The sequence below is a fragment of the Bison bison genome, unplaced genomic scaffold (assembly GCF_000754665.1).
Source record: "Bison bison bison isolate TAMUID 2011002044 unplaced genomic scaffold, Bison_UMD1.0 scf7180017864263, whole genome shotgun sequence".
Classification (NCBI taxonomy): domain Eukaryota; kingdom Metazoa; phylum Chordata; class Mammalia; order Artiodactyla; family Bovidae; genus Bison; species Bison bison.
In genome coordinates this window covers 5066187-5085340 of record NW_011494835.1, presented here as the reverse complement: position 1 = coordinate 5085340, position 19154 = coordinate 5066187, and the positions used below count along the sequence as shown (strand labels likewise).

At 38.1% G+C, this 19154-nt stretch overlaps 1 protein-coding gene across 2 annotated transcripts in view; it reads left to right on the top strand.

Moving 5' to 3' along the window:
- Positions 1 to 19154, top strand: part of BANK1 (B-cell scaffold protein with ankyrin repeats 1) — a 319221-nt gene that overhangs the window by 72309 nt on the left and 227758 nt on the right. For both annotated transcript variants that reach the window (XM_010848288.1, XM_010848289.1), the window contains one exon: positions 15441 to 15595. In XM_010848288.1, coding sequence (XP_010846590.1) covers positions 15441 to 15595 — 155 coding nt within the window. The remainder of the gene's footprint in view (positions 1 to 15440; positions 15596 to 19154) is intronic.

The window sequence follows — 19154 nt, the reverse complement described above, 5'->3', positions numbered from 1 at the left end:
GCAGTCTCTTTTTCTTATTCTTTCCAAGGGCAGTGATCTTGCATTAGGCATTCCAGAAGGATCCTGTCCTTGGCCTACCAGTATCTTCCCTTCTTTCCTTTTAGCCATTGAGTCATTTACCAAGTCTAGTGACTCTGTTGGCTGCTGAGCCATTGAGAAGATCAGATTAGCCATATGTGCCTTGTTCTTGCTTCTCTATATCTATCACTCTGTATTCTCCTGAAACACTAGGATCTTTTGCTATGTGTAAATAACCTGTAATAAGTGAAAAAAAGTGAAAGTGTTAGATGCTCAGTCGTGTCTGACTCTTTGCAACCCTGTGGACTGTAGCCTGCCAGACTCCTTAGTCCATGGGATTCTCCAGGCAAGAGTACTGGAGTGGGCAGCCATTCCCTTCTCCAAGGGTTCTTCTCAACCCAGGGATCGAACCTAAGTCTCCCACACTGCAGGTAGATTCTTTACTGTCTGAGCCACCAGGGAAGCCCACCTGTACAACACCAAAAATAGAAACATTAAGATTAACATTAATATGGATCGTTCCCTGAGTCTCAAAGGGAAGACCATAATAGATTCCTCACAAAGAGAGGTTGTCACTTTTCCACTCTTGGTCCACTTCCTCTAATCTCATTTCCTTCAAGAATTTCCAATTAAAATATATTAATTCATTCATTGTAAAAATAATTTTTGAGCACCTATCATGTGTTCAACAACGAACAAGATAATCAATTCTTCAATCTCATAGAGATTGAAGAAAGACTGATTGAGCATTGTTTCCAGTGACTAGAATATTCTCTCTTTCTCCTCTTCATCATTTTACATTTAAAGCCTTCTTCTGAGAAGGCCAACCTGAGTGCCTGGTCCTCAGTGGTCTTTATCTAACAACTAGCATGTGGTGTTGGCGTCAGTGTTCCTAGCTAGGTAAAGAAGCTATAGAAACAAAGTAATATCCCCCTGATTAAATTATTAAAGCTTCTTAGGAGGAAAACGAATTCTAATAATTTTCTAAACAATATTGAAATTTCAAGGACCAGAAGAGTCTTAACATTTATTTTGCAAAATTTAAGATTTTGCTATTAAATTTACTGCTGCTGCTGCTGCTGCTAAGTCCCTTCAGTCATATCCGACTCCGTGCAGCCCCATAGACGGCAGCCCACCAGGCTCCTCGTCCCTGGGATTCTCCAGGCAAGAACACTGGAGTGTGTTGCCATTTCCTTCTCCAGTGCAGGAAAGTGAAAAGTGAAAGTGAAGTCTCTCAGTCATGTCCGACTCTCAGCGACCCCATGGACTGCAGCCCACCAGGCTCCTCCATCCATGGGATTCTCCAGGCAAGAGTACTGGAGTGGGGTGCCATCGCCCTCTCCGATTAAATTTACTACTTAGGGCTTTATTACATTACTCCTGGGTTAACTGTATCTACATTTAATTTTTTTAACCCTGTTCGATAAGAAGTAATACGGCTCAGTGGTAAAGAACCTGCCTGCCAATGCAGGAGTCATTGGTTCTATCCCTGGGTCGAGAAGATACCCTGGAGAAGGAAATGGCAATATCCACTTCAATGTTTTTGCTTGGGAAATCCCAAGGACAGAGGAGCCTGGCAGGCTATGGTCCGTACTGTGGTAATGTCAAACACAATTTAGCAACTAAACAATTTTCTTCACAGCTTTGAAACATTAGAAGAGGAATAAAATATTCTGTTTGGCTGAACAACTTATGGTAGAAAAATAGTTTCTGGCTCACAGAATTTTAAAAATATATACAAATAGTTTTAAATGGTTGACAGAAATTCAGTAATCCAGCATTGAAAAGGGATTATAATTTTAAGCATGTATTCAAAATAAAATGCAGTGTATGTGAAAATTTTGATCGCAAAGAGCTGTTAGCATTTAAAGGGTTATTATTTCACCTAATAGTATACATACATATAAAACAGTCCCATTTTAGTTTTTCAAAAATATGCATTTATATTCTTAAAAAAACAAAAGACTGTAAGGTATATATCTCAAAAGTTAGGGAGGGTTATCTCTAGGAAATAATATTATAGGTGATTTTATTTTCTTCTTTGTGTGTTCTAAATTATTCATTGTTGTTGTTCAGTCACCCAGTGGTGTCTGACTCTGCAACCTGATGGACTGCAGCATGCCAAGCCTCCCTGTCCCTCACCATCTCCCAGAGTTTTCCCAAGTTCATGTTCTGTTGTATTGGTGATGCTTTCTAGCCATCTCGTCCTCTGATGCCTTCTTCTCCTTCTGCCCTCAGTCTTTCCCAGCATCAGGGACTTTTCCAATGAGTCAGCTGTTTGCATCAGGTGACCAAAACACTGGAGCTTCAGCTTTAGCATCAGTCTTTTCAGTGAATATTCAGGGTTGATCTCCCTTAAGATTGACTAGTTTAATCTCTTTGCTGTCCAAGGGACTTTCAGGACTCTTCTCCAGCACCACAGTTTGAAGGCATCAATTCTTTGGCATTCTGCCTTCTTTACAGTCCAGCTCTCACAACCGTACGTGACCACTAGGAAGACCATAGCCTTGACTATACGGACTTGTGTCTGCAGAGTAATGTCTCTGGTTTTCAGCACACTGTCTAGGTTTGTCATTGCTTTCCTGCCAATAAGCAGTCTGATTTCGTGGCTGCAGTCACTGTCCACAGTGATTTTGGAGCCCAAGAAGAGGAAATCTGTCACTATTTCTACCTCTTCCACTTCTATTTGCCATGCAGTACTGGTGCTGGATGCCATGATCTTAGACTTTTTGGATTGGGGGCAGGAGGAGAAGGGACAACAGAGGATGAGATGGCTGGATGGCATCACCGACTCAATGGACATGAGTTTGAGTGAACTCCAGGAGTTGGTGATGGACAGGGAGGCCTGGTGTGCTGTGATTCATGGGGTTGCAAAGTTGGACACGACTGAGCGACTGAACTGAAGTGAACTGAACTGGTGCTGGATGCCATGATCTTAGATTTTTTAATATTTTTTAATATTTATTTATGATTAAAGTCATAAGCTGGCTTTTTCACTCTCCTTCACCCTCATCAAGTTCCTCTTCATTTTCGGCCATTAGAGTGGTATCATCCACATATCTGAGGTTGTTGATGTTTCTCCCGCCTATCTTGATTCCAGCTTGTAACTCATGCAGCCTGACATTTCTCATGATGTGCCGAGTATATAGGTTAAACAAACAGGGTGACAGCAGACAGCCCTGTCCTACTCCTTTCTCTGTCTTGAACCAATCAGTTGTTCCATACAGGGTTCTAACTGTTGCTTCTTGACCTGCATATAAGTTTCTCAGGAGACAGGTAAGATGGTCTGGTGTTTCCACCTGTGTAAGAGCTTTCTACAGCTTGTCATGATCCACACAGTCAAAGGCTTTAGGACCACTCCCTTGTCATGGCGAAGGGGCTTGCAAAACTCAATGAAGCTATGAGCCATGCTATGCAGGGCCACCCAAGACTGCCAGGTCAAAGCAGAGAGTTCTGACAAAAGCCCGATCCACTGAAGGGGGGAATGGCAAACCACTCCACTATACCTGCCATGAGAACCTCATGAACTGTATAAAAGGCCCAAAATTATACACAATGAATATTTATTACTTATGTAAAAATACATAAATGTGATTATGAAAAATAGAATTGCTGCTGTCCTCTCACCTAGTGAAAATGATGAATAATTTTTGTTGATATTCCTTTTTGTCTGATTTTTGGAAAAGTAATATTTGTGTTGTTCGGAATGTGTTCTCAGTCATGCAGTCGTGTCTGACCCTGCTGTCCCATGGACTGTAGCCCACCAAGCTTCTCTGTCCATGGAATTTTCCAGACAAGAATATTGGATTGGACTGCTATTTCCTACTCCAGGGAATCTTCCTGACCCGGGAATCAAACACGCATCTCTTATGTCTCCTGCATTGGCAGGCGGATTCTTTACCACTGAGCCACCTGGGAAGCCCATATTATAAAGGACGAAGAAGAAAATTTTGAAAATAACTTTTACTCCTATCTCTCAAAAATAATCGCTGTTAAAATAACAGTAATTTTTTTCTTGCTCTAATATATATATGTGCATACACATATATGGCAGGGTACTTATAGATCTGTGTCATTTATGTATATGTAAAGGAGTACGTCAAGGCTGTATATTGTCACCCTGTTTATTTAACTTATATGCAGAGTACATCATGAGAAACCTGGGCTGGAGGAAGCACAAGCTGGAATCAAGGTTGCTGGGAGAAATATCAATAACCTCAGATATGCAAATGACACCACCCTTATGGCAGAAAGTGAAGAGAAACTAAAAAGCCTCTTGATGAAAGTGAAAGAGGAGAGTGAAAAAGTTGGCTTAAAGCTCAACATTCAGAAAACTAAGATCATGGCACCTGGTCCCATCACTTCATGGGAAATAGATGGGGAAACAGTGGAAACAGTGTCAGACTTTATTTTTTGGGGGGCTCCAAAATCACTGCAGATGGTGATTGCAGCCATGAAATTAAAAGACGCTTACTCCTTGGAAGGAAAGTTATGACCAACCTAGACAGCATATTAAAAAGCAGAGACATTACTTTGCCAACAAAGGTCCGTCTAGTCAAGGCTATAGATTTTCCAGTGGTCATGTACGGATGTGAGAGTTGGATTATAAAGACAGCTGAGCGCCAAAGAACTGCTGCCTTTGAACTGTGGTGTTGGAGAAGACTCTTGAGAGTCCCTTGGACTGCAAGGAAATCCAACCAGTCCATCCTAAAGGAGATCAGTCCTGGGTGTTCATTGGAAGGACTGATGTTGAAGCTGAAACTCCAATACTTTGGCCACCTCATGCGAAGAGCTGACTCATTTGAAAAGACCCTGATGCTGGGAAAGATTGTGGACAGGAGGAGAAGGGGACGACAGAGGATGAGATGGCTGGATGGCATCACTGACTCAATGAACATGGGTTTGGGTGGACTCCAGGAGTTGGTGATGGACAGGAAGGCCTGGCGTGCTGCGGTTCATGGGGTCACAAAGAGTCAGACACGACTGAGCGACTGAACTGAACTGAACTGATTATATATAAATATGTGCATACATCTACACACATGTACATATATATGCTTTTATATTCAGTGAACATCGTAACAAAAATTACCTCATTCATTTGAAATGCTTCTCAAACCATACTTTTCATGAATTGCTATTCAGATTAATCTGGTTTTTTTTTTTTTTACATAATTCTAAGAAAAGACTAACAGAAAGAAACTGGTAAATTGCTGCATTTATCTGAGTTAAGTGTACATTATCATGTACTAGGTATTTCAGTGTAATATTTTCTAAGACCACAAAAAGTCATTTCCCTACTCATGAATTGTAAATCCTTTGTATTATTTAGCATCTAGACCTGCAATGATCAATTTATACACAAAGTTTTCTTGTAACCTAGACTTTAAAAATACAGCAACCAGAATAGAGTTAATATTTTACAGTGTCATTCATTAAAGGCAATAATCGAAAGTCTGATGGTCAGTTTTTGTTTGCAATCTTATTCAATAAATATGGATTTTATTTCATTCTGGATATTCTGCTGAAAGGGATTATCACGGATATGTGTTAAACTTCTTCAGAGAGGATGTAATTAGGGTTTATTTCATTAACTGGCATTCCAATTCTTTCATCCAAGTGTTTCATTTATCCAGTTGCAGGGCATAACAGTTGATAGCATTGTCGTTGTTGTTTAGTCACAAAGTTATGTCCAACTCTTTTGTGACCCGATGGACTGTGTAGCCCCCTAGGCTTCTCTGTCCTTTGGATGTCCCAGGCAAGACAACAGCAGTGGGTTGTCATTTCCTTCTCCCGGGGATCTTCCTGACCCGGGAATTGAACCTTGGTCTCCTATTTGGCAGGCAGATTCTTTACCACTGAGCCACCTGGGGAGCCCGTCGATAGAATAGGTAATGCTAATATTACCTTAGCAACTCTCAGAAAAATTATAAACAATGAAAATGTGTAGGAGAGCAGAGGCAAGCTTAGTGCTTTCTAAGCTTTGATGATTTTCTCTAACTTTGTTCAGTTCCCACCTTTAGGGTTATACTGATTGAAATACAGATGTATTTCCTTAAAACAGCCAGGCAAAGAGTGTGGTAGATAGAACAAAATACTGTCCTTCAGATACAAGCTACAACTTCACTCACCCCCCAGATAAAAAACCAGGCATGGATTTATTTAATCATAAATCAAGCGACAAATATTTACATCTGCTATGTATATGAATACGCAACATCTTATCACTATGGTTACTCATATAAATATTGAGCATCTGCTGTGTTAAAGGGGGCTTCCAGTGTGGCTCAGCTGGTAAAGAATCCACCTGCAATGTGGGAGACCTGGACTTGATCCCTGGGTTGGGAAGATCCCCTGGAGAAGGGAAAGGCTACCCACTCCAGTATTCTGGCCTGGAGAATTCCATGGACTATATAGTCCATGGGATCACAAAGAGTTGGATACGACTGAGGGGGCCCTATTGTATGTACCAGAGATAGAAAGTGGTAAAAAGGACTAATTACTTGACCTCAAACAGTTGCATTCTAGATGGATGGACAAGAAACAAGGGAAAAAAAAATACATGATATGATTTCAGTTCGTGGCTCATGCTTTGTTAATGTTATGGAACAGTATCACACCAAGGTACAAATTGTTAATCTACATCATTTCTCAAACTTCAGTGTGCATTCAAATCATTTGGGATCCTTTTAAAATGCAGTTTATGATTCAGTAGCTCTAGGGTGGTGGCTAGAAGTATGCATGTCTAATAAACTGCTGGTCTGAAGACAACAGTCTTGAGTTGCAAGATATAATATCATTTTTGTGTAGTTAGTTTGACTAAGAGGTGGGTAATAAAATGTATCTTAAAGGAAGAGTGGGTAATGGGTGATGGACTATGAGAAGGGGAAAGGATAGGAAAAAGGAGAAAATATAATAAACAGAATAGAACAGAAATGCAGATAAAAATGGAACACACAGGATACCAAAAACAGCATCTCCTTACATATTCTCTGTCTTAGAACTATTCCTGCTTGTTATGGAATAAAATAAAAAAAACTAAAGTACTAAGAGTAAAATTAAATATATACTGATGTCTCCGTTTGCAAGAACTGGTAGAGTTTGTGCAGTTTCAGTGCCAAGATAAATGTGCATATTTAAATAATGTAGATTTATCTTTTTATTATTGGAAACCCACATTTACTTGGTTATATTGAGTATGTCTGTTTGTATATATATTTATTAGGTAAGAAATTTTACTATGATCATTATTATTTTTCTTTGGACATAGCCTTGAATGAAGTATTCCTTATTTTGTGTCTTTTATAATGCCCCACAGACAAAAAGATTAAGATACCTGAGGACTAGACTGAAAGGTTGGTAAAATTACATCTTTTTGTGCAGTTAATTTGTTTCCTTTACCTCTTGGAAAAATACCTGTTTACTTCCCCGAGTGATAGGGAATGTTATAGTCTTTGGTATGACATTAAAACTCCAGAAGAGCATGCTAGAATCTGTAATGCCTTAAGCATACTTAATGGTATTAGCTACATTATGATTAAAGAATCTTCTACTAAGTTATAAATCTGTCCAAAAAATGACGTTGTGTTGAAATTCCAGGAATATGTTGCAGTGCTTTCTGAATCATAGTTAGCCGTACAAACTTAGAAAGATAGATTTATGATCTTTTGAAAATAAAAAATTGCTTTTATTCAATTTGATATCAGAAATTAGAAAAAGAATGAGACTAATATTGAGTGCCTATCCTAGGCCTGACACACATTTTATTAAATGTAATCCAAACAATCCAACAAGGAAGTCATTTACTCCATTAAACAATTGAGGAAATTGAAGCTTGTCTTCCAAGGTTGCATGAGAAGACAGGAAGTTTTTTTTTAACAGCAGACATATGTCTTCTATATTATTGCTTGCCTCTCTCTCTCTCTGTTCCCAAATTATAAACTGAAACCTTGCTTTGTTTTTGACGTATTGATAGATTTGAAGGGTCATTGGGTATTGAGGAATAACTTCTTTTTTCATCAGATCGCTATAATGAAAGCAGTTCAAGTATGATAGCAATAAAGGATTCTATCTTTTTTCAGTCTCCACTGAGTTTTGCTAATTATCAGAAAACCTATCCTTATTCCAAATGAGGATTTAATCAATTGGCAAATAAAAGCAAAAGATAAAAATACTACACTAAAAGTTAATTTTTTGAAAAAATAGTATTAAAACGTTTCTATTTTGAAAAGCATTTGGTATGTTTTAAAAATTAAATATATAATAATTTTTTCCAACTTAATTCATAAGGAAGTTTATTTTCTGATGCTTAACTATTTTATTGTTTTGCTAAGTTTACAGTGTAATATTGGGTGCTAAAAATTATACAGAATTATCTTGCCTTAGGATATCTGTAATTTTCCTCTAGGATTATATTTATTTTAAAAGAGTAAAGACAAGTTAATTTCAGTTAATAGTTTCGGCAATTGCTTAGATCACCTAAGCATGAGGTGATTTGTGGTAAGCTGGTTTATTTCATATATTATCTGAATAGCAGCATTTCCTCCCCATTTTTCTATCATCATACATAAAGATAATAATCTTTTCTGTAATTTCATTTGCATGTTGTAGAAGAGGGGTAAAGACATTTGCTCAATCTGTAATCTTGATCATTTTATTCCTGTATTTGAGGAATGTATATAGTTCAATCTATAAAACAAATATATTTTCAGTATAGAAAATCAGAATAGTTATTAGTATATTAGATATTAAAAATAACTGATATTATTAGTTATGTATGAAATAAAATTGCTCATGACTCCGTCAATCAGAAATAACCTCTAGGTATCTTGGATTTATATAGCTAGTCTATTTGTATGCTTTCAAAAATTTGTCTTGAGTTTCTACCACATAGTTCTGAATATGTATACATATTAAAAGGCTTTATTTTTTAGAGCAGTTTTAGGTTTACAGCAACTGAGAGGGAGATACAGAGATTTCCCATATAGTCTCCACCCTGTCACCCCCAATGACATATAAGCTATGCTATGCTAAGTAACTTCAGTTGTGTCCGACTCTGTGTGACCTCATAGATGGTAGCCTACCAGGCTCCCCCGTCCCTGGGATTCCCCAGGCAAGAACACTGGAGTAGGTAGCCACCCCAATTATCATCACTCACCACAATGGTACATCTTTTTTACCATTTAAGAATGAGCCTACATTAACATACCATAATCCCTCAAAGTCCATAGTTTACCTTAGGGTATACTCTTGGTATTGTACAATCTAAGGGTTTGGACAAATGTATAATGATATGCATCCATCATTAATGGTATCATAAAGAGCATTTTTACTGCACCCCAAATCTGAGCTTTGCCTATTCACTCCTCTCCCTTCTATTCCAGACCCCTGGCAATCCCAGATCTTTTTACTGTCTCTAGAGTTTTGCCTTTTCAAGAATGTCATATAGTGGGAATCATGCTATATATGGCCTTTTCAGAGTGGCTTCTTTCACTTAGCACTAAGCATTTAAGGTTTTTTCCCCATGTTTTTTCATTGTATAATAGCTTACTTCACTTATTAGTGCTGAATAATATTTTCTTGTGTGGATGAACCAGAGCTTCTTCATTTACCTGCTAAAGAATATCTTGATTGCTCCCAAGTTTGGGCAATTATGAACAAAGCTGCTATAAATATCTATATGTAGATTCTTGTGTGGACATAGGTTTTCCAGTTCATTTGAATACATACCAGGGAATGCATTTGTTAGACTGAATGATAAGAATATGTTTAGTTTTGTCAGAAACCACCAAAATGTCTTCCAAAATAGTTGTATCATTTGCATTTCCACCAGCGATTGATGACAGTTCTTGTTCCAAATTCTTGGTAGCATTTGCTATTGTCAGTGTTCCAAATTTTGGCCATTCTAACAGGTGTATAGAGCTATTTCATTGTTATTTTAATTTGCATTTCCCTGATGACATACAAGTGGAGCATCTTTTCATATGCCTATTTTCTACCTATATATCTTCTTTGGTGAGGTATTTAAAAACTTTGATTTAAAAAAAATTGATTTGGTTGTTTTCTTAAGTGTTGAATTTGAGTTCTTTATAAATTTTGGAAAACAGTCCTTTTCTAAATGTGTCTTTTGCAAATATCTTCTCTGAATCTATGGCTTATCTTCTAATTCTCTAGACATTGTCTTTTGCAGACATGTTTTTCATTTTAATGAAGTCCAGCTTATGAATTATTTCTTTCATGGATCACAACTTCAGTGTTGTATCTAAAAATGCATCATCATACCCAAAGTCATCTAGGTTTTCTCTTCTGTTATTAATGTCATCCAGTTTTATAATTTCATATATATTTATGTCTAGGATCCATCTTTAGTTAATTTTTGTGATTGTTGTAAGGTTTGTATCTTGATGGTTTTTTTTTTTTTGGATGTGATTATTTAGTCATTCCATCTCCATTTGTTGAAGTGACTTTTTTTGCCTCATTGTATTATTTTTTCCCCTTGCTTAAAGATCAGTTAACTATGTGATTCTACTTCTTGGCTCTTTATTGTGTTCCATTGAACTGTTTGATTATTCTTTTACCAAGACCACACTGTCTTGATCACTGTAGCTTTATCGTAAGTATTGAAGTAGTGTAGTGTCAGTCTTCCAACATCGTTCTTCACCTTCAATAATAAGCTGCCTACTCTGGATCTCTTGCCTCTCCATATAAACTTTAGAATCAGTTTGTCCATATCTGTAATTTTCTGATATTGTGATTGAATTGAATCTATAGAGCAAGTTGGGATGAACAGACATCTTGACACTATTGAGTTTTTCTATCCATGAACACAGACTATCTTTCCATTTCAGTTCAGTTCAGTTCAGTTCAGTCACTCAGTCACGTCCAACTCTTTGTGACCCCATGAATCGCAGCACGCCAGGCCTCCCTGTCCATCACCAACTCCCAGAGTTCACTCAGACTCACATCCATCAAGTTGGTGATGCCATCCAGCCATCTCATCCTCTATTTTCCCCTTCTTCTCCTTCCCCCAATCCCTCCCAGCATCAGAGTCTTTTCCAATGAGTCAACTCTTCGCATGAGGTGGCCAAAGTTCTGGAGTTTCAGCTTTAGCATCATTCCTTCCAAAGAAATCCCAGGGCTGATCTCCTTCAGAATGGACTGGTTGGATCTCCTTGCAGTCCAAGGGACTCTCAAGAGTCTTCTCCAACACCACAGTTCAAAATCTTTCCATTTACTTAGTTCTTATTTGATTTTGGTTATCAGAGTTTTGTGGTTTTCATCATATTGATATTGTACATATTTTTTTAGATTTATACCTAAGTATTTAACTTTGAGGAGGGACAAAGAAAAAGCTAGAAGGACTATTGTAAGTGGTGTCCCATTTTTAACTTCCAATTACACTTGCTTATTGTTAATAAGACATTTTCCTCAGGAAAAAATATTGAAAAATTTATTATCAATGGACCTGCCTGAAAGAAAAGTTAAAAGACGTTTTTTAGTGAGAAGAAAAGTAATATAGATCAGAAATTCAGATCTGTAGCATCAAAGAAGGAATAACTGAAGATAAAATTTAAAAATATGTATATATATTTCCTATCTGTGATTGATCTAGAAGATAATAGTTTATTCAAAATAATACCAACAATGTATTTAATAATGTATGCTTATATAATATATGATGTAAATTTTACATATATATGCTTGTGTATGTTTATATATAATGACATAAATGAAAGCAGTAATATAAAGTATAGGAGGGAGGAGGAATCATTTTATTATTATAAGGTACTAAAACTATCTATAAAGTGGTACAATGTTATTTGAAAGTGGACTTGGATTAGTTGTAAATGCATATTGCAAACTCTAGGACAACACCACTAAAAATGTTTTTGAGTATGACTGATATGCTAAATAAAAAAGAAGAAAAATGGAATCATATAAAATGTTCAATAAAACACAATGGCAGAAAAACAGAAGAGAAAACAGGAACAAAGAACAGGGTAACAAAAACAGAAAACAAATGCTTTTTCCCTGGCCTCTTCAAATTGCACTCCCTTCCTTTTGGTATGTATGCCTTGTAATTTTTCTTGATAAGTAGACATAATGTGGGCTTCCTGGTGGCACTAGTGGTAAAGAACCCATCTGCTGGTGCAGGAGACATAAGAGACACGGGTTCGACCCCTGAGTTGAGAAGATACCCTGTAGGAGGGCATGGCAGCCCACTCCAGTATTCTTGCCTGGAGAATCCCGTGGGCAGAGGGCAGGCTACAGCCATAGAGTTGGGAAGAGTCGGATACAACTGAAGGGACATAGCACACAGAGCACAACGTAATATACTCTGTAAAAAGAACTGTTGCAGATAGACCTTTGGTAATGCAGTGGTGAAGTGTGGGGAGGAGGCTTTCTAGAGACCTGTGATTTAGGTCTCAGTCCTTTAGTAAGCCTACGCCTTTCAACTGTGAACCTCACAAGAGTTTATTCCCTTTAGGTGAGAGAGGATTGTTATAGTGGGCTACAGTTAGTTATTTCCCTTCCTGTGGTCAGTTCGTCTCTGAAAATACCTTAATAGATTAGGCTCTGATTAACTAATTTTTCCTGAGGGCAGGCCTTGTTAAGAAGACTAGAGTGCTCTGGAGTATCTAAGGTTGTTTCCATTTCCTTAGAAATACTGTTCCCCAATATTTGCTGTGGGAATCTGGTCAAGCTCCTAGAGGTAAATCTCAAAATAATGTGTCCCCTACAACCTTTTAGCTGAACCCTCCTGGAGATTTTAACTCTCAGACTTGTCCTCTGTTGAGTGTCCAGCAATTTGTCAATTGCACTTCAAAAGCCACGACCACGAGGAGCCCGTGCACCACAGCTAGAGAGTAGCCCCCACTTGCACAACTGGAGAAAAGCCGGCGCTGCAGTGAATACCCAGCACAGCCAAACAAACAAACAAAAAATTAATCAAAGAAGAGTTTTCAAATTTTTAGTCTGTTCAGCTTTTTGTTTGTTAGGATGGAGTGGTGATGTCCAAAGCTCCTTAAATATGGAACCCGAAACAGGAAGTCCTATACTTCTTATTTTACTAAAATGGGAACCTACAAAATTGACAATTTTGTAACTTGAATTTTTTCACTTACATCATAAACTTGTTCTTTACTGCTAAATGTTCTTTGATAGAATTTTAATTAGTGACAATACCTTTTATCACATTAGATATTTTTGTCAGGTCTGTTATTGCTTAGACTGCTCCTAATTTTCTGCATTATAAACAGATCTTCTGTGAGAATTCATAGAGATAAATATTTTGAACATCTATGATTATGTCCTCAAAGTAAAGAAAATAGCTCTTCCTAACCTAATTCCACAGATGAATTAGCAGAAAACATCCTAGATACTGCTACGGTGGAACAGCATATACCTCTTAAGATACATTAAATAAAATCAGTTCTCTTGTTCTTTTATCAATTCACAAAATGATCGAACCAGTTCTATACAACCTTTCACTGTTTTGGGGTCTGTATGAAAGAGCGTGACAGAGAAAGAGAGAATGAGACTGCTTGTGGAAGTGCCTTAAATTGTTAGAAAAATAAAGGCTGTTTTTCATGCCATTTCAAGCAAGACTGGTACTGGGAGAATTTGGAAATCCCAGGTGCTTTTGTACTTTTATTCTGTAAATTTCAAAAGACAGAAAAAAAAAAAAAACCAAACCAACACTCCTTCTTAAGTGTAGCATGGGGACAGCTCCTTTCCAGAGGACATCACTTTTTTTTACTCTGCTTCTCTGATAGGAATGGTGACTTCACTTTTGAGATGCAATGACACCAAAATCTTCATCTATATTGCCTTTGACTCTTCTTCCTTGTCATCCTGTCAATTTCCTTTTGCCAGAGGAACTTGGAACACACCTGTACTTGAACTATTATTTACTTTTTTTTTGTCTAGTAGCAATGAACTGAAGGCTACCATGGCGAACCATGGGGCATCTCAGTAACATTGTATTAAGAAAAAACTTACTGTCGGATTTAGGGTTGTATTGTGATTTGAGGAAGGGTTCATGGAAGCAGGGCTTTGCTATTGTTTGCTTGCTGTCAAAAAGCGGGTGTAATTTTATGGTTTGCGTAATTAATGACTCTTACTGAGAAGCTGGGTAACCAGCTCTCCCAGCAACTGAGGGGTTTCTGGGACACAGCATTTTCAGCACTCAACCTCACCCAAATCCCAAGCAAACTGGGAGGAGTTGGTTACCCTACCTGGAAGGTAAAATGAAAGGAGGCTGAGGCTAGACTTGGTAAAGAAGCAAAGTCACTCACAGGAGCCAGGATTCAGGATATTTGGTTCCTGTTGTGGTTTGGATAATGTTCATGTTTTTGCCTGGATTCAGACATGAACACAAAGTAGACTGATCTCTGACTGGATCCATCATGGTGGCAGCGTGGTCTAGTGGTGGTGATTTTCTGTGAGATTGTTGGTGTTCAACAGGACAGGAGGCCACTGCCTAGCAACACCAAGGCCTTCAGAAGGTATCAGGACAATTTCTAGCTGTCAGGAGCTGTTTTCCTTTTCTCCAGTACCCTTCTTCAGGGATTTGAGGGGTGCTTTTGTGGTTGGCCAAAGACAGACGACAGTTGTGAGTGTCCGTTGTGAGAGCCTTGGTTTCAGTCATATTGGTTCTGTGCCCTAAGGAAATGCTTTGGATTTTGGACAATATAAATATTGTCCATCTCTCTTCACACAACTCTTCTTCAATAAAGTTTTTTTAATGATTGGGACCAAATACTGAATTACTGTTACATTTTTAAACAATCGAATACTTTTCTCCTTCTTATATTCAAAATTCACATTAGCATATTTTAGTGTTCTTAATAATACTACCATAAAGAAACCCATATCATTTAATTGAAGACACTTTTTTCACAGGACACATTAGGATTTTGATGAACACTAATATTTCACTATTAAACTAACGTTTCATAGAAAAATTAGTTTGTTTAGTGATTGTCTCCTAGTTATGCCTATCGTTTTTAAAAATTAGAAATATACATAAAGGGTAAATAATTGTTCTGAGTTAAATTGTTCTGATTTTAAATGAATAAATTTTCTTATTTACAGTCATTGAAAGGAGATAGTTTCATGTTTTTCAGATTTACTGTTTTAATATAAAGTGGTATTTGGATTTTTGGGGGGGAAAATATTTACCTAGTAGATGAAAATATGTATTTGATTTAGTTTAATAGCTAAGGTTATAATACTAGTTAAATTATGAGGCAATATTTTAATTATTAACATTGGTTCAATTATTTTGACTATCTTAAGCTCAGTTTGGTTGTCCCATATATTAATTAAATCAACTGTTCCGCAATTAGTTTTCATAACAATGGAGGAACTTAATGTGGCCTTAGCTGTATTATAATCCATATTAATGAACTTTCCTTTAGGTTCTGCGGACTACCTGGAGATCATTATTCCACCAGACCTAAGAAAGGAACATTCTGGGCAAATCAGTGAGGGAAAGGAGGTTGAAGAATTATCAGAAGCTTCAGGAAGCGCCATATCACAGGCAGTGGTGCTTCCTGCTGAGATTCCATGTGAGGTCAGTAAAAACACCTCGTTATTGTTGTAATGGATACTGCATTTCACTAGAATGTGGCTAACACGAGAAGCTCCAATATAGAGGGGTTTTTGTTTACTCTGTTCTTGGCTGTGTCCTCAGAATGGCAGAACAATGTCTGGCAGTTAGTAGGCATTTGATATGTATTTGTTGAGTAATAGAATATTGAAACATACATGAAAGCACCATGTGATTAGATGTTGCTTTGATATGTTGCAAACAGATTTACAATTGCTATATATATATGTATGTGTGTGTGTGCCTGTGTGTATCAAACTGTTCAAAGCAAAGTTGGATTCATATTAACCAGATCAAGGATTTTATTTTCATGAAAGGAAATATGTTCTTGAATAGAATTTGAAAATACTTTAGGACCACCTATCTTCAATTATAAAACATGTGTCAAAGGCCTACATTATGAAGTGGAAATATCATAAGAGGTAGAAGAACTGGTTTGAGAATAAAAATATAATGTTAGAGCAAGTAGATTTCTCAGGAGGTGTTATATGGATACATGTTGCTGACATTTCTTCTTCCTAAGTCATCACTGGACTGAACCACTAAAATAAGCCATGCTAGAGCTTGACCAAAATTTGCGCTATGTAATCTCCAGAAACTAAAAAGATGCTGGCCCTCAACATCTGCAGTGTACTTGAGCAGAAAGAGCCAGAGATACAGGAGAAGCTTGCGAGTTGCATGAGAGGTCCTTCAGGTAGAAGCCAGTATTTAGGTGGCAGGAGCTGCACTTGTCTGCTTGCTGTACCGTGCTTAGTCACTCAGTCATGTCCAATTCTTTGTAACTCCATGGACTATAGCCCACCAGGCTCCTTTGCCCATGGGGATTCTCCAGGCAAGAATACTGGAGTGGGTTGCCATGCCCTTCTGCAGGGGATCTTCCCAACCCAAGGATCAAACCCAGGTCTCCTGCATTGCAGGAGGCAGATTCTTTACCATCTGAGCCACCAGAGAAGCCCAAGAATACTGGAGTAGGTAGCCTATCCCTTCTTCAAGGGACCTTCCCAACCCAGGAATCAAACCAGGGTCTCCTGCACTGCAGACGGATTCTTTTCCAGCTGAGCTACCAGGGAAGCTCACTTGTCTGCTTACTGGAAGGCATATTTGGGGAGAGAATCCTCTGATCCTGATGGTTCCAGCAGCCCTGGCAGAAGCAGAATGTTCTGTACAATTTTGAAAAGCTTATTTCCCTCATCTCCAGACCCCATGCACAAGCAGGAGAATTGCCAATTTAAATTACTATGTTATCAGTGCCAGAGGAACAAAAACTTCTTTGGCACTCCCTTAGAGACCCCAGGAACCGGAACTGTACAGGTTGGAGGGAACCGAGACAGAGGAATCAGGCAAAGAAATATTACAGCCTACTTGAGGAAGGAAGACCAGCCCAAACAATCAGAACCAGAGGCTCCTATTGAGTGAGAAATAATGGAAGAGACAGAAATTAGTAGAAGAGACTATAGAAGGGAAATGAGGACTATTCTCAAGTAGGTAAAGTCAAAGTAAAAAAAAAAAAAACTCTCTGGAACTAAAAATTGCTCACCAAGAATTATGCAATGAGTCTAACTAGCTGCTTTTAAAAATATCTGCAACAGTAAAATTTGAACAATATAAAGCCTTTCCATGATTAAATTGCAGAGACATCAAAATCCAAAAATTAAATCCCACTGTCCTCCAGGCAGAAATCACGCACTCAGGTGGCTGGGGAAGACCAGAGTTCTTTCCATAGCAGAATTGTGGACTTTTATTTATTGACATGGATATAATTCTATCAGAATCTTTGAAGAGTCTGAATTAAATTATTTCAATTCCAAATCTTTCTTGGGAGCCCCACTTTTTAAACAATCCTAAAAGTTGAAAGCTCATATAAGACTATTTTAGCACCAGCCAGCTTCCCAAGTGGCAATTCAGGAAATATAAGAGACACAGGTTCAACCCCTGGGTCAGAAAGATCCCCTGGAGGAGTGTATGACAACCCAGTCCAGTATTTTTGCCTGGAGAATCCTGTGGATAGAGAAGCCTGGAGTGCTACAGTCCATAGGGTTGCAAAAAGTTGGACATGACTGAAACGACTTAGCATGAACACACTAAAAATTTGAAACAGACTTATCCATGGACCAAAAATAGTCATCCAAGTCAAAATCTTGTATTCTTAGAACCTAGATCTTAGTATAGTCTAAATTCATGTCCCAGTTTTCATGCACCACAAGAAAGATAAGTGAAAATCACGTTTCAGATTTACCAGGAACCTGCATCTCTTATGTCTTCTGCACTGGGAGGTGGGTGCTTTTACCACCAGCAGCACCTGGGAAGCCCAGGATAGCATTCAGTCTATACCAGTTGTCTGAAAGCTCCACCTTTGTGCTTACTCGTTTCTGAGAAGTCTTCAAGTTACTGGGTAAATGGAATCCACTTAAATGTATAGCTTTCTCTCTCCAGAAATGATATTTGAGACTTCTCTGCCATTGTACAAAATCTAGAAATTTACGAGACTGTCATTGCCAGTCACCAGGTCATATTTGCGATGTGCCTCTTCTGCTCCCAGTATCTTCAAATTCTATGAATTTCCCCTTTACACTTTAAAGTTTCTGGCATGCCCTTGTTGAGTTGACTGATTCAGTCTATTGGTGTCATCTTCATTCTGTCTCATGAACAGGGAATTAGTTTAATTCTCTCCTGCTGTCTCCTGCTGCAGAATGGCTTGAGTCTGTAGATCCGCCGCTAGCCAAGTGCTCTCCCTGAGCCCTCCTCTGCTCTGGAGAAGTGGCGTTTATTGGCGTAACTGAGGCTGCAGGTGAGCCTGCTGCGGCTTTTACCCCAGGAGCCTGGCCCTTTTGATTCCTTCTGCCTAGTCATCTTTCCCAGCATTGTTCCTTCCCTGGACCTTGAAATTTGTGCCACTTTAAAAACAGCAGAAAAACATTTTTTTTCTTTTGACTAGGTGTTTTTTTTTTTTTTTTTGTTGTGCAATAGTGAAGATGTGCCTCCAGTGTTCTATTTATGTAAGTTATTCTCTGTCTTTTTAAGAAACACCTAAATGGGTCTTAACAGTTTAAATCTGCTTAATGTGGCCTCTTCTTTTCCCTTTTCTAGGATTAGCAATCTTTGTTCTGTTTTAGTGTTTGTTAAGCTTTTTGTTGTTTTTTATGGGCCAAGATACTTTGCTTTTCTAGCATATTCCTCTTGATTTTGTCTTGTATGGGGTAATATATCATGAGAGATATGAAATCAGTGAGTTCTAAGTCTTCCAAACAAGTCCATTGTTCAAAGTAATCTTACCCAGTTTTGTTCCTGATGAATTATCCACTTGGGAGGCATTCTCCCATTGAAATAATATCTAAACCAGAACTGAACCTGGTCTGTTATTTGCTAGCTTCTTTTCCCTTTGCTGTGTATTTACCCCAAAGTCCTAATTTCATTAATTTCTCAGGAAAATTCCCTCAGAACAATGGTTCTCATCTGGGAGTGATTTGGCTGTCTCTCCCAAGGAGATATCTGGCAAAGTCTGCAGACAAGTTTGTCATAACTG